At 40.3% G+C, this 20,608-nt stretch overlaps 1 protein-coding gene across 2 annotated transcripts in view; it reads left to right on the plus strand.

Moving 5' to 3' along the window:
* ABCC4 (ATP binding cassette subfamily C member 4) overlaps positions 1 to 20,608 on the plus strand; it is a 292,989-nt gene that overhangs the window by 258,730 nt on the left and 13,651 nt on the right. Inside the window, exons 27-30 of one of the 2 annotated variants that reach the window (XM_010358905.2) lie at positions 1,110 to 1,199; positions 10,118 to 10,290; positions 10,761 to 10,866; positions 19,760 to 19,894. In XM_010358905.2, the coding sequence (XP_010357207.2) occupies positions 1,110 to 1,199; positions 10,118 to 10,290; positions 10,761 to 10,866; positions 19,760 to 19,894 (504 nt within the window). Of the gene's footprint in view, positions 1 to 1,109; positions 1,200 to 10,117; positions 10,291 to 10,760; positions 10,867 to 12,077; positions 12,754 to 19,759; positions 19,895 to 20,608 lie in introns of those variants that run through there. The other variant, XM_010358906.2, reaches the window with a different exon arrangement.

Here is a 20,608-nt window from a genome sequence, read left to right on the forward strand (position 1 = left end):
AAGAGTGATTTAATTGTGGGCTCCTCCTGAAGTAGATGAATAGGAACAGCTATTTAAATTGATGTAATTTTATTACGACCTCCTTCACAATGGTTTTCAGGTTACCCTGCTCTTGTAGTTAATAAGGATGTTCTGTGACCCAGGTAACCATGATGCACAGATGAGATAATGTGGGGATTCAGTGATGCAAAATCAGAGGCAATCCCTTCATAAATAGAGGTGCCTCTGGCCCCAATCGTTTAGATCTCCTTTGGCCAAAAAAAAAAAAAAAAGGATGTCCCATTCTGACATTGGAGAGGTTTTTTTGTTTGTTTTGAGATGGAGTTTTGCTCTTGTTGCCCAGGCTGGAGTGCAATGGCACGATCTCGGCTCACTGCAACCTCTACCTCCCAGGTTCAAGCGATTCTCCTGCCTCAGCCTCCCAAGTAGCTGGGATTACAGGCATGTGCCACCACGCCTGGCTAATTTTTGTATTTTTAGTAGAGACAGGGTTTCACCATGTTGGTCAGGCTGGTCTCGAACTCCTGACCTCAGGTGAACCACCCGCCCCGACCTCCCAAAATACTGAGATTACATGCGTGAACCACTGTGCCCGGCGAGAGATTCTTAATCCTGGAAAACTGTTTTGCCAATGGTGAAAATATCCTAATTTATTCTTTAGTACAAGTTAGAAAATACTTAATAATTTGGCTTTGAAGCACAAACTCTAATCATGCTGTTGGTATTTTCCAGTATTACACGATTGATAGTTAATTTCTATAGCTCTCTTGATGTAGACCCTCAAATAACTATATCCGTATATTTCATGTTAAGCTAATATTACCAGGAAAGCAGTTTTAAACATCAGGCCTGTCTTTTTCATTTTCTTCTTAAGATAGCACATTGCAACAGTTTTGTTAGTGTTCAGTGGTCTGGAAGGTATTTTGGAGCATGCTTTGTCCAGTGGAAAATTAATAGATATGTTATTTTGTAAACAGGCATTTGTAATGCTGTAATTAATGATTATCAGGAATTTTATTTTTTGGTATCTTAATTCTATTGTTGATGTTAGCATTGGAATACAATGAAAAGAGTCTGTGGTAATGACTTTGACTGTTTTGAGCACTTAGGAACCTGTTTTGTTCACTGGAACAATGAGGAAAAACCTGGATCCCTTCAATGAGCACACGGATGAGGAACTGTGGAATGCCTTACAAGAGGTAAGTGATAAAATGTAATTATCTCTAATTTTTTAACGTCAGTATGTGTATATGTACCTTTACAGCATTGCAGGAAATTAAGGGGAGCTTAGTGGTTTAACTAACTTTGCTCACCACCCAGGAGATAATTGAGGACGTGGATATGCTAAAATGTGTATACTGATGATGATGAAAACCAAAAATAAAATTTCACTTGTTCTCATTTTAATTTTCTTCCTATAGTCCAAAACAGTTTGGTGGTGTTTTATTTGTCTTTAGCAATGAGTTAAACTAGAAGTTGTATTTATGAGTTGAGATCCTATTAGTAACTAAGTTACTCTGCACCATTTATTTTAGTGCTGTATTCTTATGGAATTTCTAGTAAGGGAAGACGTCTCATAGTTGTTTTTCATTAACTAAGAGATAAATGAGATCATATTTATGAAATGCTTTGAAGTTTTATAAGAAAGTGTTTATAAAGATAAATTATACAGTTGGAATGGGATAATAATTATTTATTGGCAAACATGTAATTTTAATGCAAGTAACAGAACCCTGCAACCTTTGCTAAGTTTTTATACTAATATGTTGATTTCTAGAGGATTTTCTGTTATTTATGTGGTTCCTGTTGGGCCACTTCTTGAAATTTTCTCACCCTTCCATGAAAAGGGCTTTGACTATTAAGGTGCTGTTGGTTTGTATATTTTAACACTGATTTTCTATGTTCAGCCTAGTTCTGCAAATTTGTGCCAGTCTACTTGATGGCACAAACCATATCATAAAACTGGTAGTCCCTCCCAGGACCTAGTTTAGTCTTTTGCTTTTAAAAAGTAAACATTTAAGGTTGGGCGCAGTGGTTTACGCCTGTAATCCCAGCACTTTGGAAGTCTGAGGTGGGTGGATCACCGGAGGTCAGGAGTTTCAGACCAGCCTGACCAACATGGTGAAAACCCACTTCTACTAAAAATACAGAAATTAGCTGGGCATGGTGGCGTGCGCCTGTAGTCCCAGCTACTCAGGAGGCTGAGACAAGAGAATTGCTTGAACCCAGGAGGCCAAGGTTGCAGTGAGCCGAGATTGTGCCACTGCACTCCAGTCTGGGTGACAGAGCAAGACTCTGTCTCAAAATAAATAAATAAATAAAAATAAATAAAAATTGGCCAGGCACGGTGGTTCATGCCTGTAATCCCAGCAATTTGGGAGGCTGAGGCGGGTGGATCATGAGGTCAGGAGTGGCAGACCAGCCTGGCCAACATGGTGAAACCCCGTCTCTACTAAAAATACAAAAATTAACTGGATGTGGTTGTGCGCACCTGTAGTCCCAGCTACTCAGGAGGCTCAGGCAGGAGAATTGCTTGAACCTGGGAGGCGGAGGTTGTGGTAAGCCGACATTGCACCACTGCACTCTAGCCTGGGCAATAAGAGTGAAACTCCATCTCAAAATAAATAAATATTAAAAGTTAAAAAAAAAGTAAGCATTTAATAAGTATGTATTAACATGTTTGATCTCTTCATTTCAAAGAAGTGTGGAGCCTGGACAACATAGTGGACTTTGTCTCTACTAAAAATAAAAAAAAAAAAAGAATTAGCCAGATGTGGTGGCATGCACCTGTAGTCCCAGCTACTCAGGGAGTTGAGGTGGGAGGATCTTGTGAGCCCTGGAGGTTGAGGCTTCAGTGAGCCATGATTGCACCACTGCACTCCAGCCTGAGTGACAGAGATTAATTTCTCTCCATTGTTATTGTTGTTGTTTTGAGTTGGTGCATTTGTCATTGTTGCCCTTCCAGGGATAGCTCTGAAATCTTTAATTTATAGATGAGTTTTGACTGTGAGCAAGTAGACTTGGAGGCCTGACAGTTTCCTGCCAGTAATTCTTGTTTCTGAAGACGTCATTGCCGAGTCCTTACACATCCATCCTGCTTTCCAGCAACTGTGGGGATTTTCTTTTTCTAAATTAGGTTGGTTACTTCACCTCCTGATACTTGATAAGCAATTGACCTCTGATTTCATTTAAATTTGTGAATCTCTGTACAGTGAAATTCTAGGAGAGAAGAGGTGGGTACAGTTAACTGTCAAACGTAAAGAAAGATAAGGCAATCCCCTGCCCCTAAATTCTCAGGACAAGTTTATTAGTGAAATTGTGACACACCCTAAAAGAGCAAGAATTACTCATAAAGTATTTTTCTATTTGTTTCAGAGCTTGAGATTTCTTGTCACAGATTCTCAGAGAGTAAAATTACTTTTTAGAAACACATTTCTCTATGAACAGTGAAGAAATGTTAATTGGGAGATGATCCTATCAAAAACCATCATGGAACATGGCTGTAACTCATACTTATTACATTTGTTATAGCCAAAATTAAAATAAAATTTAGTAGTCTCTCAAGAATTATAGAAATGATGAGGTAGAAGACGTGGTAGGTCCCCCTCAGAAGTGAAAAATTATCCCATCTTTGTCTTTTCTCTGGGAATTACTTCTTTATGGCATTGTAGGTTTTTCTGTGAGTGATTTGGAAGAGTGTCTAAAAATTAGGGTACCACATTGTATTTCCGGTGTGATTCCAGCTGTTTTTCATCATTCATATATTCCGAAACCCGACCTAAGAAAGACACCAGAGCATTTATTTACATTGCTTGTTTGGGGGTAATGAGACAACGACTGGAGGAGAGTATTTTCTATTCTCTTTGGTTTTTTCTGAATTTTCCAAATTTCCTCTGGGTGCTTGTATTCTTTTTACCTTCTTGATGATCGGGGGAAAGGCTGAGCACTCCTAATAGATGAAGCATTGTGAGTTTTGCACAGCAAGTTTCATGACTACCAGTTGATGGAGGCTGGGGTCATTCTGATAGGTCAAGGATCTTCCCCTGAGGTCCATGGAGTCTGAGGGTCTTCTCGTAGAGAATTCTGAAGCTCACTTCCTGGTGATTGTAAACATGAAGTTATGTGCGTGTGTTTATCTTGAGAGATGTCACACAAGGGATTCAGCACCATGACTCCGATGCCATTCAAGTTTCTCTGGACTTCTCTGTCACATTCTGTCTCTCTGCTGTCTCCATGGTTTTCATCTTTCATTGATATCCAGTTCAGAACTGGAGAACTCATCCTGCTTTTTAGTAGGAAACCTGGTATCATTTGGAAACTCCCTTTAAAGCAGACAAAAAACACAGTCACTTGGTTTATAAATGAGGCCAAACTGGAAATGGGAACCCAAACTCATAGGGCTGGCTCGAGATTAGGACAGCGCTGTCAGTTTTTTCCTCTCTAACAACTTTACATAAAAAGGAAAGATGCCTTTTATTTCTTTGAAGTTTTTTTATTTCTTCCCCATTCTCCCTTGGCAAGGGTAATACCAGACATGCAAAAGAAGATCTGGCATCCGGAGGGAGACAGTCCTATGAATGTGGTTGTGTCATCTTGGCTGTATGTATGTATGTATGTATGTACGTACGTATGTATGTATTTATTTATTTGAGACAGAGTCTCGCTCTGTCACCCAAGCTGGAGTGCAATGGTGCAGTCTCGGCTTACTGCAAACTCCGCCTCCCGGGTCCAAGCGATTCTCCTGCCTCAGCCTCCTGAGTAGCTGGGATTACAGGCGCCCACCACTATGCTGGCTAATTTTTTTGTATTTTTAGTAGAGACGGGGTTTCACCATGTTGGCCAAGCTGGTCTCAAACTCCTGACCTTGTGATCCACCTGCTTCAGCCTCCCAAAGTGCTGGGATTACAGGCGTTAACCAACGCACCTGGCCTATTTTTATTTGTTTTTTTAGACAGAGTCTTGCTCTGTTGCTCAGGCTGGAGTTCAGTGGTGTAATCTCAGCTCACTGCAAACTCTGCCTCCTGGGTTCAAGTGATTCTCCTGCCTCAGCCTTCCAAGTAGCTAGGATTACGGGCACGCTCCACCATGCCTGGCTAATTTTTATATTTTTAGTAGAGACAGGGTTTCACCATGTTGGCCAGGCTGGTCTCAAACTCCTGACCTCAAGTGATCTGCCTGTGTCGGCCTCCCAAAGCGTTGGGATTACAGACATCAGCCACCATACCCAGCCAGTTTTTTTTTTTTTTCTAATGCTGAAAGTTATCGTAAATACTGAAAAATAGTCAGCTGTAAATGGAAGAAAGTTTACTAGAATTAGTGCCAGTTTTGGCCCCTAAATAACAGCAACTCTATAAATATAACATAGGTAATGACTAAAGATGGAAGTCGTTTATGAGAAAAAAGTCAAAAGATCACAGTGGTACAACTAAGGAAATGAATCAGCAGCATGTTATTTCTGTTAATTTAAAAACTACTTTAATACCAGGATCTACAATTAAGACTAGGTTATATCATGTTGGAATAGTGGAGAAATCATCTAATCGTGTTCAACATTGATAGAATCACTGTTAGAATACAAGGATGTCTTGTATTTGGGACCCCATAAGGCAGAAATTTGCACATGAGCAGTATCCGCGTCCTCTGGGCCTTCGTTTCCCCACACCTTGCACCTCCATTTTTCCCGGGCCATATATTGCCCAGAATGGGCTTCTGCTCACTTCGTTCACACTTAGCTGTGTTCTCGTTAAAGCTTGTTCCCATCTGGTGAGTTGCTGTTTATCACATTTCAGTCTCTGGCATCAGAGACTTCCTTTATGAAAAGTCAGAAAGTTCAAAAAAACCTGGAAACAGAATCTGACATCCACGTGAGTCTCCTTGAGGCTTTGAAAATATTTGTGAAAGGCCGGGCATGGTGGCTCACGCCTGTAATCCCAGCACTTTGGGAGGCCGAGGCGGGCGGATCACGAGGTCAGGAGATGGAGACCATCCTGGCTAACACGGTGAAACCCCGTCTCTACTAAAAATACAAAAAATTAGCCGGGCATGGTGGTGCGCACCTGTAGTCCCAGCTACTTGGAGGCTGAGGCAGGAGAATGGCGTGAACCCGGGAGGCGGAGCTTGCAGTGAGCCGAGATCGCGCCACTGCACTCCAGCTTGGGTGACAAAGCGAGACTCCGTCTCAAAAAAAAAAAAAAGAAAGAAAATATTTGTGATGATAGAAATGGGCTGTCTTAGAAAGTTCAGTTCATTATTTGCACTTTTCTTATACTTTCCTAGTTTTTCCAAGCTTCAAAATAATCTGATATACTGTGTTTGAGATGTATAGTTTCAAATATTATGATTTGATCTTGTTTTCCTGAAATTACAACCTTTATTAAATGTAGAAAACATTAAATTTTCTATATTTTAAACTATTAATATTATGATATCTTGGAGCCAATTAATTTTATGAGGACTATGTTTCTTTTACAATAACATTTAGTAAGAAAATTGTATGCAAATTCTATTTCTGTGTGGATTTATTTTGTAATTTATAAGAATAGACATCTCACAAAATGAGGTGTCCTTGTGACTTCATACATTCAACAGATATGTGTGGGGAGGTTTTTACATAGGCATTGTAGACTCTGGAGCTATAGCAGTCATCAAGAGAGAGAAAGTCCCCATCCTCTTAGAGCGCAAATTCTTGTATGGAAGATAGAAAATAAGAAAATACTTATGTAATATAATCTTAGGTACTGGTAAATGCAATGAAGAAAACTAGAGCAGTGCATGAAAGGAATTAGTTGACTGCATTATTAAAAATAGGCGGCCGGGCGCGGTGGCTCACGCCTGTAATCCCAGCACTTTGGGAGGCCGAGGCAGGTGGATCACGAGTTCAAGAGTTCCAGACCAGCCTGGCCAATATGTTGAAACCACATCTCTTAATACAAAAAAATTATCTGGGTGTGGTGGCGTGCGCCTATAGTCCCAGCTACTCAGGAGGCTGAGGCAGGAGAATTGCTTGAACCCGGGAGGCAGAGATTGCAGTGAGCTGAGATTGTACCACTGCACTCCAACCTGGGCGACAGAGCAAGACTTCACCTCAAAAAAAAAAAAAAAAAAAGCAGTATTTCATTGTCCAGGAAGGAGCAAAATAAACAAAGAAAAAAGAATAGATACTATCTATTGATCTCTTATTTGGTACCAAGCACTATTGTAAGTGCTACACATAGTGACTCATTTTATGCTCCAACAATGTTAGGAGATAAGCATCTTCATAAGAATCTTAGTATGGTCTTATTTACAAGTTAATTAGGAAGCTAAGATAGAGAAAGTTCAGGAACTTGCCCAGTTGGCAGAGCCAGGCAGGACTCACACCCATGCTGTGTGTCTTCAAGGCTCCATTTTTTATTTTAAAATGTCCAGATCATGGAACAGTCAAATGAATAGTATTATGAACATACACATACCCTTCTCCAAGGTTCACCATTTGTTAATACGGTATTTTGCTACATTTGCTTCCTCTCTTGTATCCCTTGAAAGTAAGTTGTAGCATTTCCATGAAGTTGCACTTCATCCTTAAATATGTATATGTACCTCCTAAGAACAAGAATGTTCAACTATATAACATAATATAATTATTTACCTCACTGAAGAAATAGAAGAGTAATGTCTAATATATTTTCAATTTCCCCAGTTGTCACTCTTAGTCGCTGTGTTCCACTGCCTCCGTTGTTTTTTTTCTCAGTGCTGATACTTAACCATAACTTGAATGTATGATAACACTACAGAGGGCCTTCACATTCATATCATTTTTTTTAATTGAGACAGTCTCGCTCTGTTGCTCAGGCTAGAGTGCAGTGGCGCAATCTTGGCTCACTGCAACCTCCACCTCCCAGGTTCAAGCGATTCTCCTGCCTCAGCCCCCTAATGGGATTACAAGTGCCCGCCACCATGCCCAGCTAAAATTTTTGGATTATTAATTGATATGGGGTTTCACCATGTTGGCCAGGCTGGTCTCAAACTCCTAACCTCAGGTGATCTGCCTGCCACAGCCTCCCAAAGTGCTGGGATTACAGGCATGAGCCACAGCACTCAGCCACACATTCATATCATTCTCATAACCATCCCTGATTCAATCATGATGACAGAGACTCAGAGGACACTGTTTTCTGGGAAATGTGTTCATTGTTCTTCACCTCACAACTCTGTTCTTCATCAAGTCAGTGTGGATAACCTCAAGGAAAGTCAAAACCCAGAAGAATGATGGAATGGCACCTTAATCAAGGGCAAGTGTGAGATTATTTCTTCAAAGTCTGGCTGCCAGTCTTAGGAAAGACCCTTTTGCACCTACCAGTATTATCAAAATCAAGTCAGAAGGAAAAGCTAATAAAAACTTTGCCAACATCTACTTTTGATCAGTTCCATCACATGGGGTATAGGTCTCTGAATATGTTTCATAAAAAGAATACTCAGTAAGTCCTCTTCCTTGTAATGGAGAGGACTTGACTAAGCTGACATATTCCATCCTATAATTTTCAGGGCAACATTTTGCACCACGAGCTAAATCTTACACTTCGGATTTTGTTTAATTTCCTACTTTTCATGCTAATGCCAAATATCAATACCATATTTAATCTTAACTCAAAATTCCTGTTTCTTGGAGTTGGACTTCCATCATGAGTACAACTCAAGATCACATTCATAGAAGTGTGCTTCCATATTTAAGGTACATGACAGTGTTGCCCGTTTGCTCTTGGCGTTTTGTTGTTGGGCATTGTAGTTCCGTACACCTGCTTATTGGCCACCACATATCTATCTGCTTGCTGATCTCTTAATTGGAGGTGTATTGACTCTTCGTTCCTCTATAGCTCTCAAATGTCACCTGAGTTTGGCTCTTATTCTATAAAATTTCTCCAAAACACATCAGTGAACTGAACCACCACCCAGTGTAGTATCAGATCATCTTATAGCTATAATTTTATAAAGATACATTAATATCAACATCATCTATCCCCATCGTCTGGGGCAAGATGTTATTGTGTGCTGTTTTCCGTGAGTTTTCACTCACTGCAAAACATTTATTAGACTGAAGAAAATGCACTGACCTGCTTTGGCAGTCGGGACTTAAACTTGGGAAAGGACCAGCCCAAGAATAAGCTCCTGATTTCCTAACAAATGAGGCACCGTTTTCCATTGTTTGCATTTGTATTTTTTTTAGCTTTTCCAGTTGATTAAAAAACCTTCCAAAATGGTAAAGTGCCTATAAGATGATATCTTTGGAGGACCATACTTCTGGCAGTAATTTTCTTTTTACATTTTCCCTCGAGTTATACTCACTCCTCTCCAAAATGTACTTTGGGAAAATTGACTCAACCAGAAAGATCCTTTCACCTTTTCTTCAGACTCTACATTGGGAGCATGAGCTTCATTTTTTGAGAAACTTCCCTCCTTCCCTGGAAGAGGGGTTCTTGGTGGCTGTCACGTTGGTTTTTGGTAAGGAAGTTCAGGTGCTGGGGGACACTGATATGATTTTTTTTTTCCACCAACTCTATCGAGGTCTAATTGACATAGCAGAAAATGCTCCCCTTAGAAGTGATTCAGTCATTTTGGTAAATTTATAGAGTTGGGCAGTCATTGCAGGAATCCGGTTTTAAAATGTCTCTGTTACCCAAAGAAATTTCCTTGTGTCCATTTACAGTTAATCCTCCAGCCCTTGGCAACCATTATTCTTTTTGTCTCTAAATTTCTGTAATCTTTTAACTAAAAGTTAAGAAGGGATTTTTTTTATCTTTCTGTATTTTACCTACAGAATCATTTTATTGATCATGCTAGGTTTTTCTTAATGAAATTGGCCCAGGCAGTGTTAACACATGGCCCTGTGCTCGCTGATGGTGATAAAGGAGCGTCTTGGGTTCCATTGTTTGTTCTCTTAAGTCAGAATATTTCAGTTTTGTGTTGACTCCACCATCTTTCTCATTGAACATTAACTAAAGGTAACTCTCAGCCTCATGTGCGTGTCCACTTAAGTTATATCTTTCAAGAGAAGGGACCTGAAGGTTCTAATGTCTATGAGGCTTGGCTACTTCCATAGCAGCTTGAATGATAGCAGTCATTTTTCTTTGTACATCTACAGGTACAACTTAAAGAAACCATTGAAGATCTTCCTAGTAAAATGGATACCGAATTAGCAGAATCAGGATCCAATTTTAGTGTCGGACAAAGACAACTGGTATGCCTTGCCAGGGCAATTCTCAGGAAAAATCAGATATTGATTATTGATGAAGCAACGGCAAATGTGGATCCAAGGTATAAAGCTGAAGTCCATGTAACCTTAAGTCCACATTTTAAGTGTGTAAATGGGAAACACGGAATGATTCTGAGAAATGTTTCTAAGTACCCTGTTTGCCCCAGAGATAACATTTTAACATGGATAACATTCATTCTGAAAAAACAGAGGAAGAAACCCAAGCGTGTTTTCCAGTGTCAGTGATGTTATTCAGTATTCCAGGAGAGCTAGATTCCTAAAATCCACTCCCAATAATCAGCTTTAAGCAATTTGGGGGTAAGATATTTTTCATTGTTTTATGAAAATTGTAAATTACTATATAGATTTTTTATAGAATAAGATTGTCCTAGAACATTTTAACATGCTTTTTAAAACACTGAATATATGTGATCTTTTTTTAAAAAAAAAACTATTGTGTAGTAGAGCTTTTTAAGTCTTAAGGCTACTTTTCCCATCTTTACGGAATTAAACTTAACTTCTTTGATTGCAGAACTGATGAGTTAATACAAAAGAAAATCCGGGAGAAATTTGCCCACTGCACTGTGCTAACCATTGCACACAGATTGAACACCATTATTGACAGCGACAGGATAATGGTGAGTCCTTCACCTGCGGAATTCCAGTTGCTTCCAATTATGTTCACTTTTTCGGTTTGTTCCTTGTAAAACTTGATAGAAACCCCTAGTAAGTTAATTTTCTGTTAATTTTGGCTCTCATTCCCAACAGTAATTCATATACTTAACTACACCCTCAGTGCTACTAACAATATATCCAATGTATCTCTTTGCATATACTCATATGCAAAAATCATACGTTAAAAGTTGACCATGAAAATATTCCAAATCTAAGATTCAGCTTGTGATGCTAACTGTCGTACTACAGAGTAGTATCAAATAGAAGATCACAGTCATCGTCACTGTCACAGTTGTTTCAGCATGCTTGATCCCCTTAATGACAGATTCAGGTTTTTATATACTGCAAGGGGCTCATTGGGTAAGGTTGCAGAACTTCTCAGCTGTTGGGACATTCACAAGATGTGTGTCACAGGGGAAGAAATGAAAAGATCTATCACAAATTATTTTCATAGAGGGTCTAGCCAGAAAAACAAATGAATCCAACAGAAAGGATTTAACAGGAAATTTGTTACATAGGAATCGGAGGGCCTAGAAAATGAAGGGAAACAGTGATAATTTTAGGAAGCAAGGCCAGGCACAGTGGCTCACAGCTGTAATCTCAGCACTTTGGGAGGCCAAGGCGGGCAGATCACTTGAGGTCAGGAGTTCGAGACCAGCCTGGCCAACATAGTGAAACCCTGTCTCTACTAATAATACAAAAATTAGCTGGACGTGGTGGTGGGTGCCTGTAGCCTAAATGTATCATATAGACTTCTTGTTGGGATTTGCTGTTACAGCATTGATGCTAGCTACTCCTTTTATTATCTAATGCTTAGAAATGCTGTCAACTTAGAAGGTCTGATTAGTTAGGGAGACAGCAAGCAAGGACAGAACTTGGCAGACAAGTCAGTTGGTCACTCCTAAATCTGATCAATCAGCATCAGACCACATAAATGTCTAGTTCACAAGCCTCCCCTTGATCTATCGGCACTGTTACTATTATTGAAATATGCCCATTAGTTTATTGCTTTATATACCAATCCCTCCAGGTAGCTTTTGAGAGCCTTAATTTTTTTCTCTCTGGATTAATGTCTTTATCTAAACTCTCAACATGGTTCTACAAAACAATTTACAGTTGGCCCCTTCCTACCTTTTAGGCTTTCCTCACTCTGTTCTCTCTCTTTCTTTTGTAGTAAAAGCCACAGTCCTTTAGTTATCGTCCTTCAGTTCATCAAACGCAGCATTCACTGTTGTGGTCTTGCCCTCTCTACACCATGCACAATGGCGGCTTAGACTATGGTGTGAGCAGTGAAGATGGTGTAATGGATGGATTTGGAGTAAATAGCAAAGTAAAGCAACTGGACTGTGATGGATTGAATGTGAGATTTGAGGGAAGACAGGGGGAGTCAGTCCTGGTTTCTCTGTTTGGGACCTGACTATCTGGATGAATGGGGAAGACCTGGAAGAAATAAATTTGGAGAAGGGAAAGGCGAGTGTTCCCTTGGAGGATGTAACTGTTGAGATGACCTTACATTTCAGCATGGAACTTTCCTTCTCACTCCCAACTCCATTATTGTCTCCATCTATGGTGATCTCTCCAGTGATATTGGGAGATCTTCCATTTAGGGCTCCCTGGCCATGAGGTCATCAGTGACATCACAGGAAGTCCTACTAGGAAGTGTAAATTTAAGTAAGGAGTCTTATTACAAGCTCTGAATTCTTCGTGAGAACTATTTTCCAATTTTTCTTAACAGGCAATGGCAGGTTTCAGCCTCAGGGAACCCAGGAGACATGCATTCTGTAGCTTGAGATTGGGAACTGGCTTCTATGTTCCCTTGACCCCTAGCTGAAAGCTTCTCCCATATTCTAGAGCTTCTGATCATCAGCCAGCTTTCAATTCAGGGGAACACCATAAATACCGTTCTTTCTCAGATCTTTGATTTTAGAGGTGGTTTTTTTTTTTTTTTCCCTTGCTTGTTTTAGAGATACCTTTCCAGAAAACATGTGTTCTGTTCTGTTATTCTGAAAGCTGTGAAAACATAGAGACAAGTGAATCAGCTGCAAAGCTCAGTGCTCCAGAGGGTAGGCTCAGGGAGTGGCTGGGGAAGTGTCAGATGTTAATGAAGGACATAACCAACACTATTGTCATCGTGCAGTCATGGAATTGCAGGTGCTTAAGGTGTAATAATTACATTTTGTTGCATTGGTGAATACTTCTGCACAAAGACGGATGGATATGGTTTTGTTTACTGTAAGTAAATCAAACAAAAGGCTTGTTGGGAAACAACTGCGACCTAATTAATAGCTTTGTTTATGTGTTGACTCTCCAAAGGGATTTACCGAGTTTTGGTTCATTAAGTGCCATTAATGTGTTAAGCTTAGAATTTTATTTTATGAAGATGTTCTGTCAATTTTAACTTTATTAAACATGGTGTAGTCTTAATGACAGCTAATTTAATCTTCATTTGCTCAGTTGCCACAAAACAGTAGAGCAAGACAGACAAATTAGAAATCCTCTTTTTTCTAATACGCACCACTATCTCCACATTAAAGACAGCTTCCTCCCTGTAGTTTTTAGGATTAGCTGGTTACTTGTGACCTGTTTTCCTTTCAGCCAATAGCACAGCCTTTTCCTCCAGTCCCTGCACACCCGTCCTTACAGCACTCTGGATTCTCCCTGGTAGCGTGAGTGAACAAGGAATAAGCGAATCTGCAGTTAGAGAATTCTTCGGGAGTGAATTACAGAGAACCAAAAGCAGGACTGAGAAATTCAGATTGTAGCTCTTTTCTTTGTAGGCAGTCTTATGGGTGTATAATGTATATCTTTCTTTTTAGTAGAGTTTTCTCAGAGAAAACAAATGAGAAATCATTCTAACAGAACCAGCTGGAGAAACACAACTCAAAGCTAACTTGAGTTTTATTTAAATTCTATGTTTCATCTTCATGGAACTTCTCTTTAAGAAACCGACAACGGCCACAATTAGAACATTTCAGAAGAGGAAAAATTACTTCTTAAAAACTATGCTGAGACATTTAATTAAAGTGTTCAGCGGGACAAAGAACTAATGTGAAGGTAGAAAGCACAAACTGGGGCTGGGCACGGTGGCTCATGCCTGTAATCCCAGCATTTTGGGAGGTCGAGGAGGGCGGATTACCTGAGGTCAGAAGTTCGAGACCAGCCTGGCCAACATGGTGAAACCCCATCTCTACTAAAAATACAGAAAAATTAGCCCGGCATGGTGCCGTGTGCCCGTAATCCCAGCTACTCGGGAGGCCAAGGCAGGAGAATCTCTTGAACCCGGGAGGCGGAGGTTGCAGTGAGCCAAGATCACGCCACTGCACTCCAGCCTGGGCGACAGAGTGAGATCCATCTCACAAAAAAAGAAAAAAAGAAAAAACGTACTAGGAGAATAAATACACACAATTACAGAGCTTTGGGGAAGTGGCTGAGTGGGTCACTGGGACTTACCCTTCATTTTCCCCAGGTGAGAAGAATCATTTACTGTTTTAAGACCTGGGACAGGATTTTGAGGAATCTTTGCCACATGCCATAGTACCTTGTCCCAGAGAAGAGTCACAGGCACCCATTTAACAAGTGCAGAAACCAATTTCGAACATCAGATGACTCTCCGTACACCCCTTTTGTCATGGCAGCCCATAACCGACCTCTGAAATGAAAACCCTCCCAACCTCACTCTGCCTGTTGCTAAATGGGGTTTCTATGTATTGCTTGCTGCCATAGTGAAAGCTGTTCCGAGCTTTTCTTTTCCTATGATCAGGCTTTTTTATCCTTCACCCTGTCCTGCGCCTCCCCTGTTCCTGAGGTCACCCCACTATCAGCAATGGCATCCTGCCAATTAAATGGATTAAATTGTTTTGCAGTTGGTTCACTTAATTTTTATATCTAGGACAGCTACCTGGAATATCTGCAGATATGCAGGCCTGATAAACACACCTTCATTGAGCTTATGTAACTGAGGAACTGACTAATGCATTCCAGTATAATGTGTTTTTCCTTGACCTTCTGGAGAGCAGCAAGTGATTTGAGGTTTGCATTGCTGGAGAGATCCTGGGGCGGCAAGACCGACATCAATGCGCGGCTTAGTTTATAGTTTTACTTGGGTAGAGAAAAGGTGAGGACCGAGCAGGAGATTTCAGGACTGTTTTCATATAGGTATAAAAGATATGAAGATACAAATTCAAGATTATACCCCTTTTTCTGTACAAAAAGAAAATTCAGAGTCGCTTTATTTTGTTGTAAAAGATCCAGAATCTTTGGTCAAATCGATAAATACAGATTGAGTTCCCTAATCTGAAATCTGAAATGCTCCTAAATCTGAAACTTTTTGAGCTCTAATGTGAAGCTTGTAGGAGACCCTCATTGGGGCATTTCAGATTTTGGGTTTTCGGGTAAGTATGCTGGATCTGTAAGTATGTATAATGCAAACATTGCAAAATTCAAAAGTATCTGAAATCTGAAACACTTATGGTCCCAGGCATTTCGTAAGTATACTCAACATGTATAAAGGCCAAGCGGGTAAAGTTCTATTCTTAGCATTGTTTTCTATGTGCATCCTAACTTAGCCCTTGTAGCATTTGATTGTTCCTTATTTTCTCTTTTCCAATATTTAATCTGGAGTCAAGCCTTAGCCCTCATTCCTGCTGTGTCTCCTTTTCGCTTTTCTCTCTCTTCTCTATAGCCATCAACTTGAGGCATGTGGTCCTCCAAGGCTATAGCCTGAATCCTGGCATCCCTATACCTCCTTCCTTATCTGTTTCCCAGGGCCAGCTACATTCTTTCTCTGCTGGACCTCACTCTGTGGTCTGGGACTGCACCACTGGTCAGTCACCCAATCGTGCCCTGAATTTCACTTCCTTTGTATTTAACTTTTAGCAGTGTGCATGGGGTGCCCGCTCACACATCGTGTGCAATGCCAGGCCTTGGAGATGCAACAGTGAACCAGAGCAGTCACATAACCCTGCCCTTGAGGAAGTGATCGGTGGGCTGTCAGACCTCTTGGTGTCTGGAATGACCACTGTCCTCCCACCCCTCACCTCCACCACCATTTCTGTGTGTCCAAGTCTGTCCATTCCTCAAGGTCCAGTTTGCTATTTTCTCCTCCCTGAAGCTCCTCGTCAGAAATTTTGGCCAGTGGTGACTTCTGCTGCTGCTGAACTCCCGCTTGTTTTGCCTTTTTTCTGGCATTCTAGTCACTTGAGTGTTTTTTCCTGTCTTTATTTATTTATTTATTTATTTTGAGTGTAGGCTTCCTAAAAGCAGGGGCTGGGACTTACCCATTTCTGCCTCTTCCACAGCATCTAGCATAATGACATGAATGCAGAAAGTGTGCAATAAATGTGTGCTGAATAAATTCAGGAATTCATGAAAGTTCATTTTCCTCCAATGTGTTCTGGCCAAGTGTCACTTGCTCATTATTAATCCTGAAACTTGAATGAAGTTTGTTTTCTTGGGCCATGTGTGGTGGCTCACGCCTGTAATCCCAGCACTTTGGGAAGCCAAGCTGGGAGGATTGCTTTGAGCTCAGGAGTTTAAAACCAGCATGGGCAACATGGCGAAACCCCGTCTCTACAAAAAACAAAAATTAGCCAGGCTTTGATGGCGTGCACCTCTAGTCCCAGCTACTCGGGAGGCTGAGGCTGGAGAATTGCTTGATCCCAGGAGGTGGAGGTTGCAGTGAACTGAGATCGCACCACTGTACTCCAGCCTGGGTGACAGAGTGAGACTCTATTTCAAAAAAAAAAATTGTCTTCTTTTTCTGTGAGCATATGCCAGGCACACAGTAAAAAACTGAGTCCTGGGTGTAATAGGACTCCAGTTGCAGTGGAAAGTGAATAGGTGAATTTTTTATGCTTGCAGGCATATTTTTCTTAAAATATGCAAAGTTATCCAAATAAAAAGGTGTCTTAAAAAATTGACTGTTTACAGCTCTCATTGCCCATATTTTACTTCTGAAAACAAAGAGACTGAAAGTAAATAGAAGTGTACCTCTGGGAACTCACTTGAAGAGGGAAGAAGACAGGTTTACACCTGGGTTCAAATTCCAGCTCTGCCGTCTCCTAATTTGTGCAGCCTAGGCTAAGTTGTTTAACTTATTTGCACTTCCATCTTTATCTCTGGCCATCAGCATCTTGATAGACTGTTTCTTGCTCATCTTTAAATCACCCATTCCTGAAACAGTACTTTGGAAATAGACATTCACTCAATATTGCATGAATGGATGGAAGGAAAGAAATTACCTTATCCATTCTATTTTGGGAGTTTGCAGTGATGATTGTAAAAGCAGAGCATGTTCAACCCATTTTATTTTCCTTTTCAAGTTCACAAACTGATATTTTAGTTATGGGGTGCTTTCATTGATTTTTATGGTAACCATACTCTTTGTTAGGTCATATTTATATGCCAAGGATGCCATGTCTCAAATCTTGCAAATCTGTAGCTACGATAATCCAGTTCATTATAAGATACTACATTTTGGGGGTCATTTTGGGTTTTTGGGGGGTTTTTTTCTTTTTCTTTTTCTTTTTCTTTTTTTTTTTTTTTTTTTTTGAGACAGAGCCTCACTCTGTCGCCCAGGCTGGAGTGCAGTAGCACGATCTCAGCTCACTGCATCCTCCACCTCCTGGGTTCAGGTGATTCTCATGCTTCAGCCTCCCGAGTAGCTGGGACTACAGTTGCACACCACCAGGCCCAGCTAATTTTTGTATTTTTAGTAAAGATGGTTTCAAACTCTTGGCCTTAAGTGATCTGCCTGCCTTGGCCTCCCAAAGTGCTCAGATTATAGGTGGGAGCCACTGCACCTGGCCTATATTTTGTTTTAATGAGTATCAAAAAAGTATTAAAGAGGCCAGTTTTATTTTATATTTTTTAAGTGTGAAACCTTATAGAAGTTAAAATTTTAAGTTCTAATAAATTATTAAGGTTGTAGTTCTATCACCCCCAAACTCAAAAACTCTCCTAACAAATAAAATGCCATTGCTAAGTTGTTGATATTTATAAGGCTTAAAGTATTTTGACCAAAATGATCTTTCTGTCATTTTTATTATTAATCTAATAATAATAATGCTTTTTCCTGGCTCTGCCTTTTTAGATTCTGGTCAGTTTTGAGAACTCCTGGTCTCAGTGGCATTCATGTGTTTGCAGACAATGAGAGGGAATCTGGAAAGATTTACTAGTCACTCAAATGTGAATAAATTTAGTAGGAATTTGGACAAGGACCAAATAGTAGTAGGACTTTCTTTCCATTAAACATTATGTAGAGTCTTTACAGAGAACTCACTCGCTATCAACTCTGTGGGAATAATTTTTAAAAGTTTACTTGTTGCTTTTGCAGACTAAAACTTCATCATTTTAGAAAGTAATTTGATTCACTTATCTATTTAGTCTTTAGCGTTAGAGAGACCTGTATTTTTAAATTGCAGATTTTTTCCTTCATCATCAGGAGGAGTGGTTATGCTCTGTAATGCTATGCTTAAGTAAAATTACACATTTGGGGTATCTAAATTGGCATGCCAAATTATAGGACATTTTAATTATTATGTGGATGTGACAGATTCAATTATTCTTGAACTCTTTTGAGAAAGCTGCCCTTAGCAGTGATTCACAGTAGTAAACAAAAGATTAACAGGAAAATGCCCTTTATGAGGCTTAATAAATGTGTCCGATTAAATACCATGGGATGGAATTAATTGCAATGTCTACATGTAGAAAAACATCCTGTGTCCTGCTTGGAGGTTCAGCATATTCTCTTAAGATAAATTTACTCTAAATGTGGCCTAAATGAAGAACTAAGTGCCACTTAACATCAGAACTGTTTTCTTAGGTACGTCATTTGGGCCAATTGTTCAGACTCTTTCTTCCCTCTGAAACCATTAACCAAAGCCACTAATAAGTAGAAATGCAGAGTTAAGAGCCCCTTCCTCCCTCTTTCAATTTCCAGTGGACATATTAATGAGCAATAAAGCAGCTAAAAGGCAAGCAGCTAAAGAAAGCGAAAGAAGCGAAGAAAGGTGATTGGGAAAACAGATATTCCGCCCTCAGCAACGCAGATTGGGCTGCCTCATGTGTCATGTGGGCTGTGATCACAGGAGTTTGGAGCTCAATTTCTTAATCGCTTCTTTAGTCTTATCCAAAGAGAAAGTTGGATTGCTAGCGATTTCTTCTGTGCAGAGAGCAATTATGCTAAAGCTGCTTAGGTAACAGCTTTTTTGGCCAGCCTTTCTCTCTCGGAATAATAAAGTACACCCAGAGCCGATTTCAGAATGCACCTTAACCTCACCATCCAGAGTTTAGCCCCTCTTAGCAGCTGACATGTTCTAGAAGAACCTTAAGGAAATTCCAGAAGCATTAACTTCTTTTCCAAATATTGCTTAGCATCTATGAAACTGGCTTGGCAATTAATTTACTGTCAGGTCTTTCCCATCTGTTTTTTATGACATTACCCTACCTTGTAGATAAACTGAATTTGATTTTCTTAAATCAAGAAGTTTCCCAACTCTGATCATATGTATAAATACCCTTCAATGCTGAGAGTCTGAGAGTTAAAAGCACTAAGTAATGATAAGAACCCAAAATGCCTTTGGCAGAATATAAAATGCCACAGGACTGCTGAGTGCCCAGAATAATAGTCTAGAACTTTCATTTTCTTCCTTTCCTATAACATTATAGTAATAAAAGGTCAGGTTAGGCCTTTCTTTGCTTCGTAAAACAGGGTAATCAAACCATTTAAACACCATCCAGGCCTACCACCCAAACAGATTCTCTCCCTCTCCTGCCCCTTTCCGAAATATTGTCTCTGTTATAATATGTTACTGCAAAACATCGTATTTCAATGGGTTTCTTTCTGCTGATTAACAGGTTTTAGATTCAGGAAGACTGAAAGAATATGATGAGCCATATGTTTTGCTACAAAATAAAGAGAGCCTATTTTACAAGATGGTGCAACAACTGGGCAAGGCAGAAGCCGCTGCCCTCACTGAAACAGCAAAACAGGTGAGCATGCTCCACGGAGTTGTAATTAAAGTTTGTCTCAGCGGCTCCTTCCGCACAATTTGGCACCGTGGGTATGGTAACAAGCACTGTGTACCCTTTTCAATTATAAGCCTGCAGAGACAAAGCTTCACGACTGGGCCTTAATGGCACGTCCCGGGTTGATGTCAGGTCTGCAGAGAGTCGGCAGAAGCGGGTAGGGGTTGGGGGGTCGAATGTGTGCACATACATGTGCGTGCCGTGTGCCCAAGCAGAAAGGTGTTAGACCAGACTTTTTACACATTTAGACTCTATGGGTTCAGATTCTCATAGAAAAAGGCATAGAGCACATAGTACTCATGTTCTGCAGACCCATTGCATTTCATTCTTATTGATAGGCAAATGCTGTTGAGGTACATACAGGAGATTTAAGAGTTTGAGCAAAAAGTGTGGGCTATTGTTTATTGTTGTAGAATGATCTACCTAGAAAATGTTCTACTTAGACCTACCTAGATTGCTTTTGGTTTCTAGTTTCTGTTTTATATTATTATTATTATTTTGAGGCGGAGTCTTGCTCTGTCACCCAGGCTGGAGTGCAGTGGCACGATCTCGGCTCACTGCAAGCTCCGCCTCATGGGTTCATGCCATTCTCCTGCCTCAGCCACCCGAGTAGCTGGGACTACAGGCGCCTGCCACCTCGTCCGTCTGGCTAATTTTTTGTATTTTTTAGTAGAGATG

The sequence above is a fragment of the Rhinopithecus roxellana genome, chromosome 18 (genome assembly GCF_007565055.1).
Source record: "Rhinopithecus roxellana isolate Shanxi Qingling chromosome 18, ASM756505v1, whole genome shotgun sequence".
NCBI lineage: Eukaryota > Metazoa > Chordata > Mammalia > Primates > Cercopithecidae > Rhinopithecus > Rhinopithecus roxellana.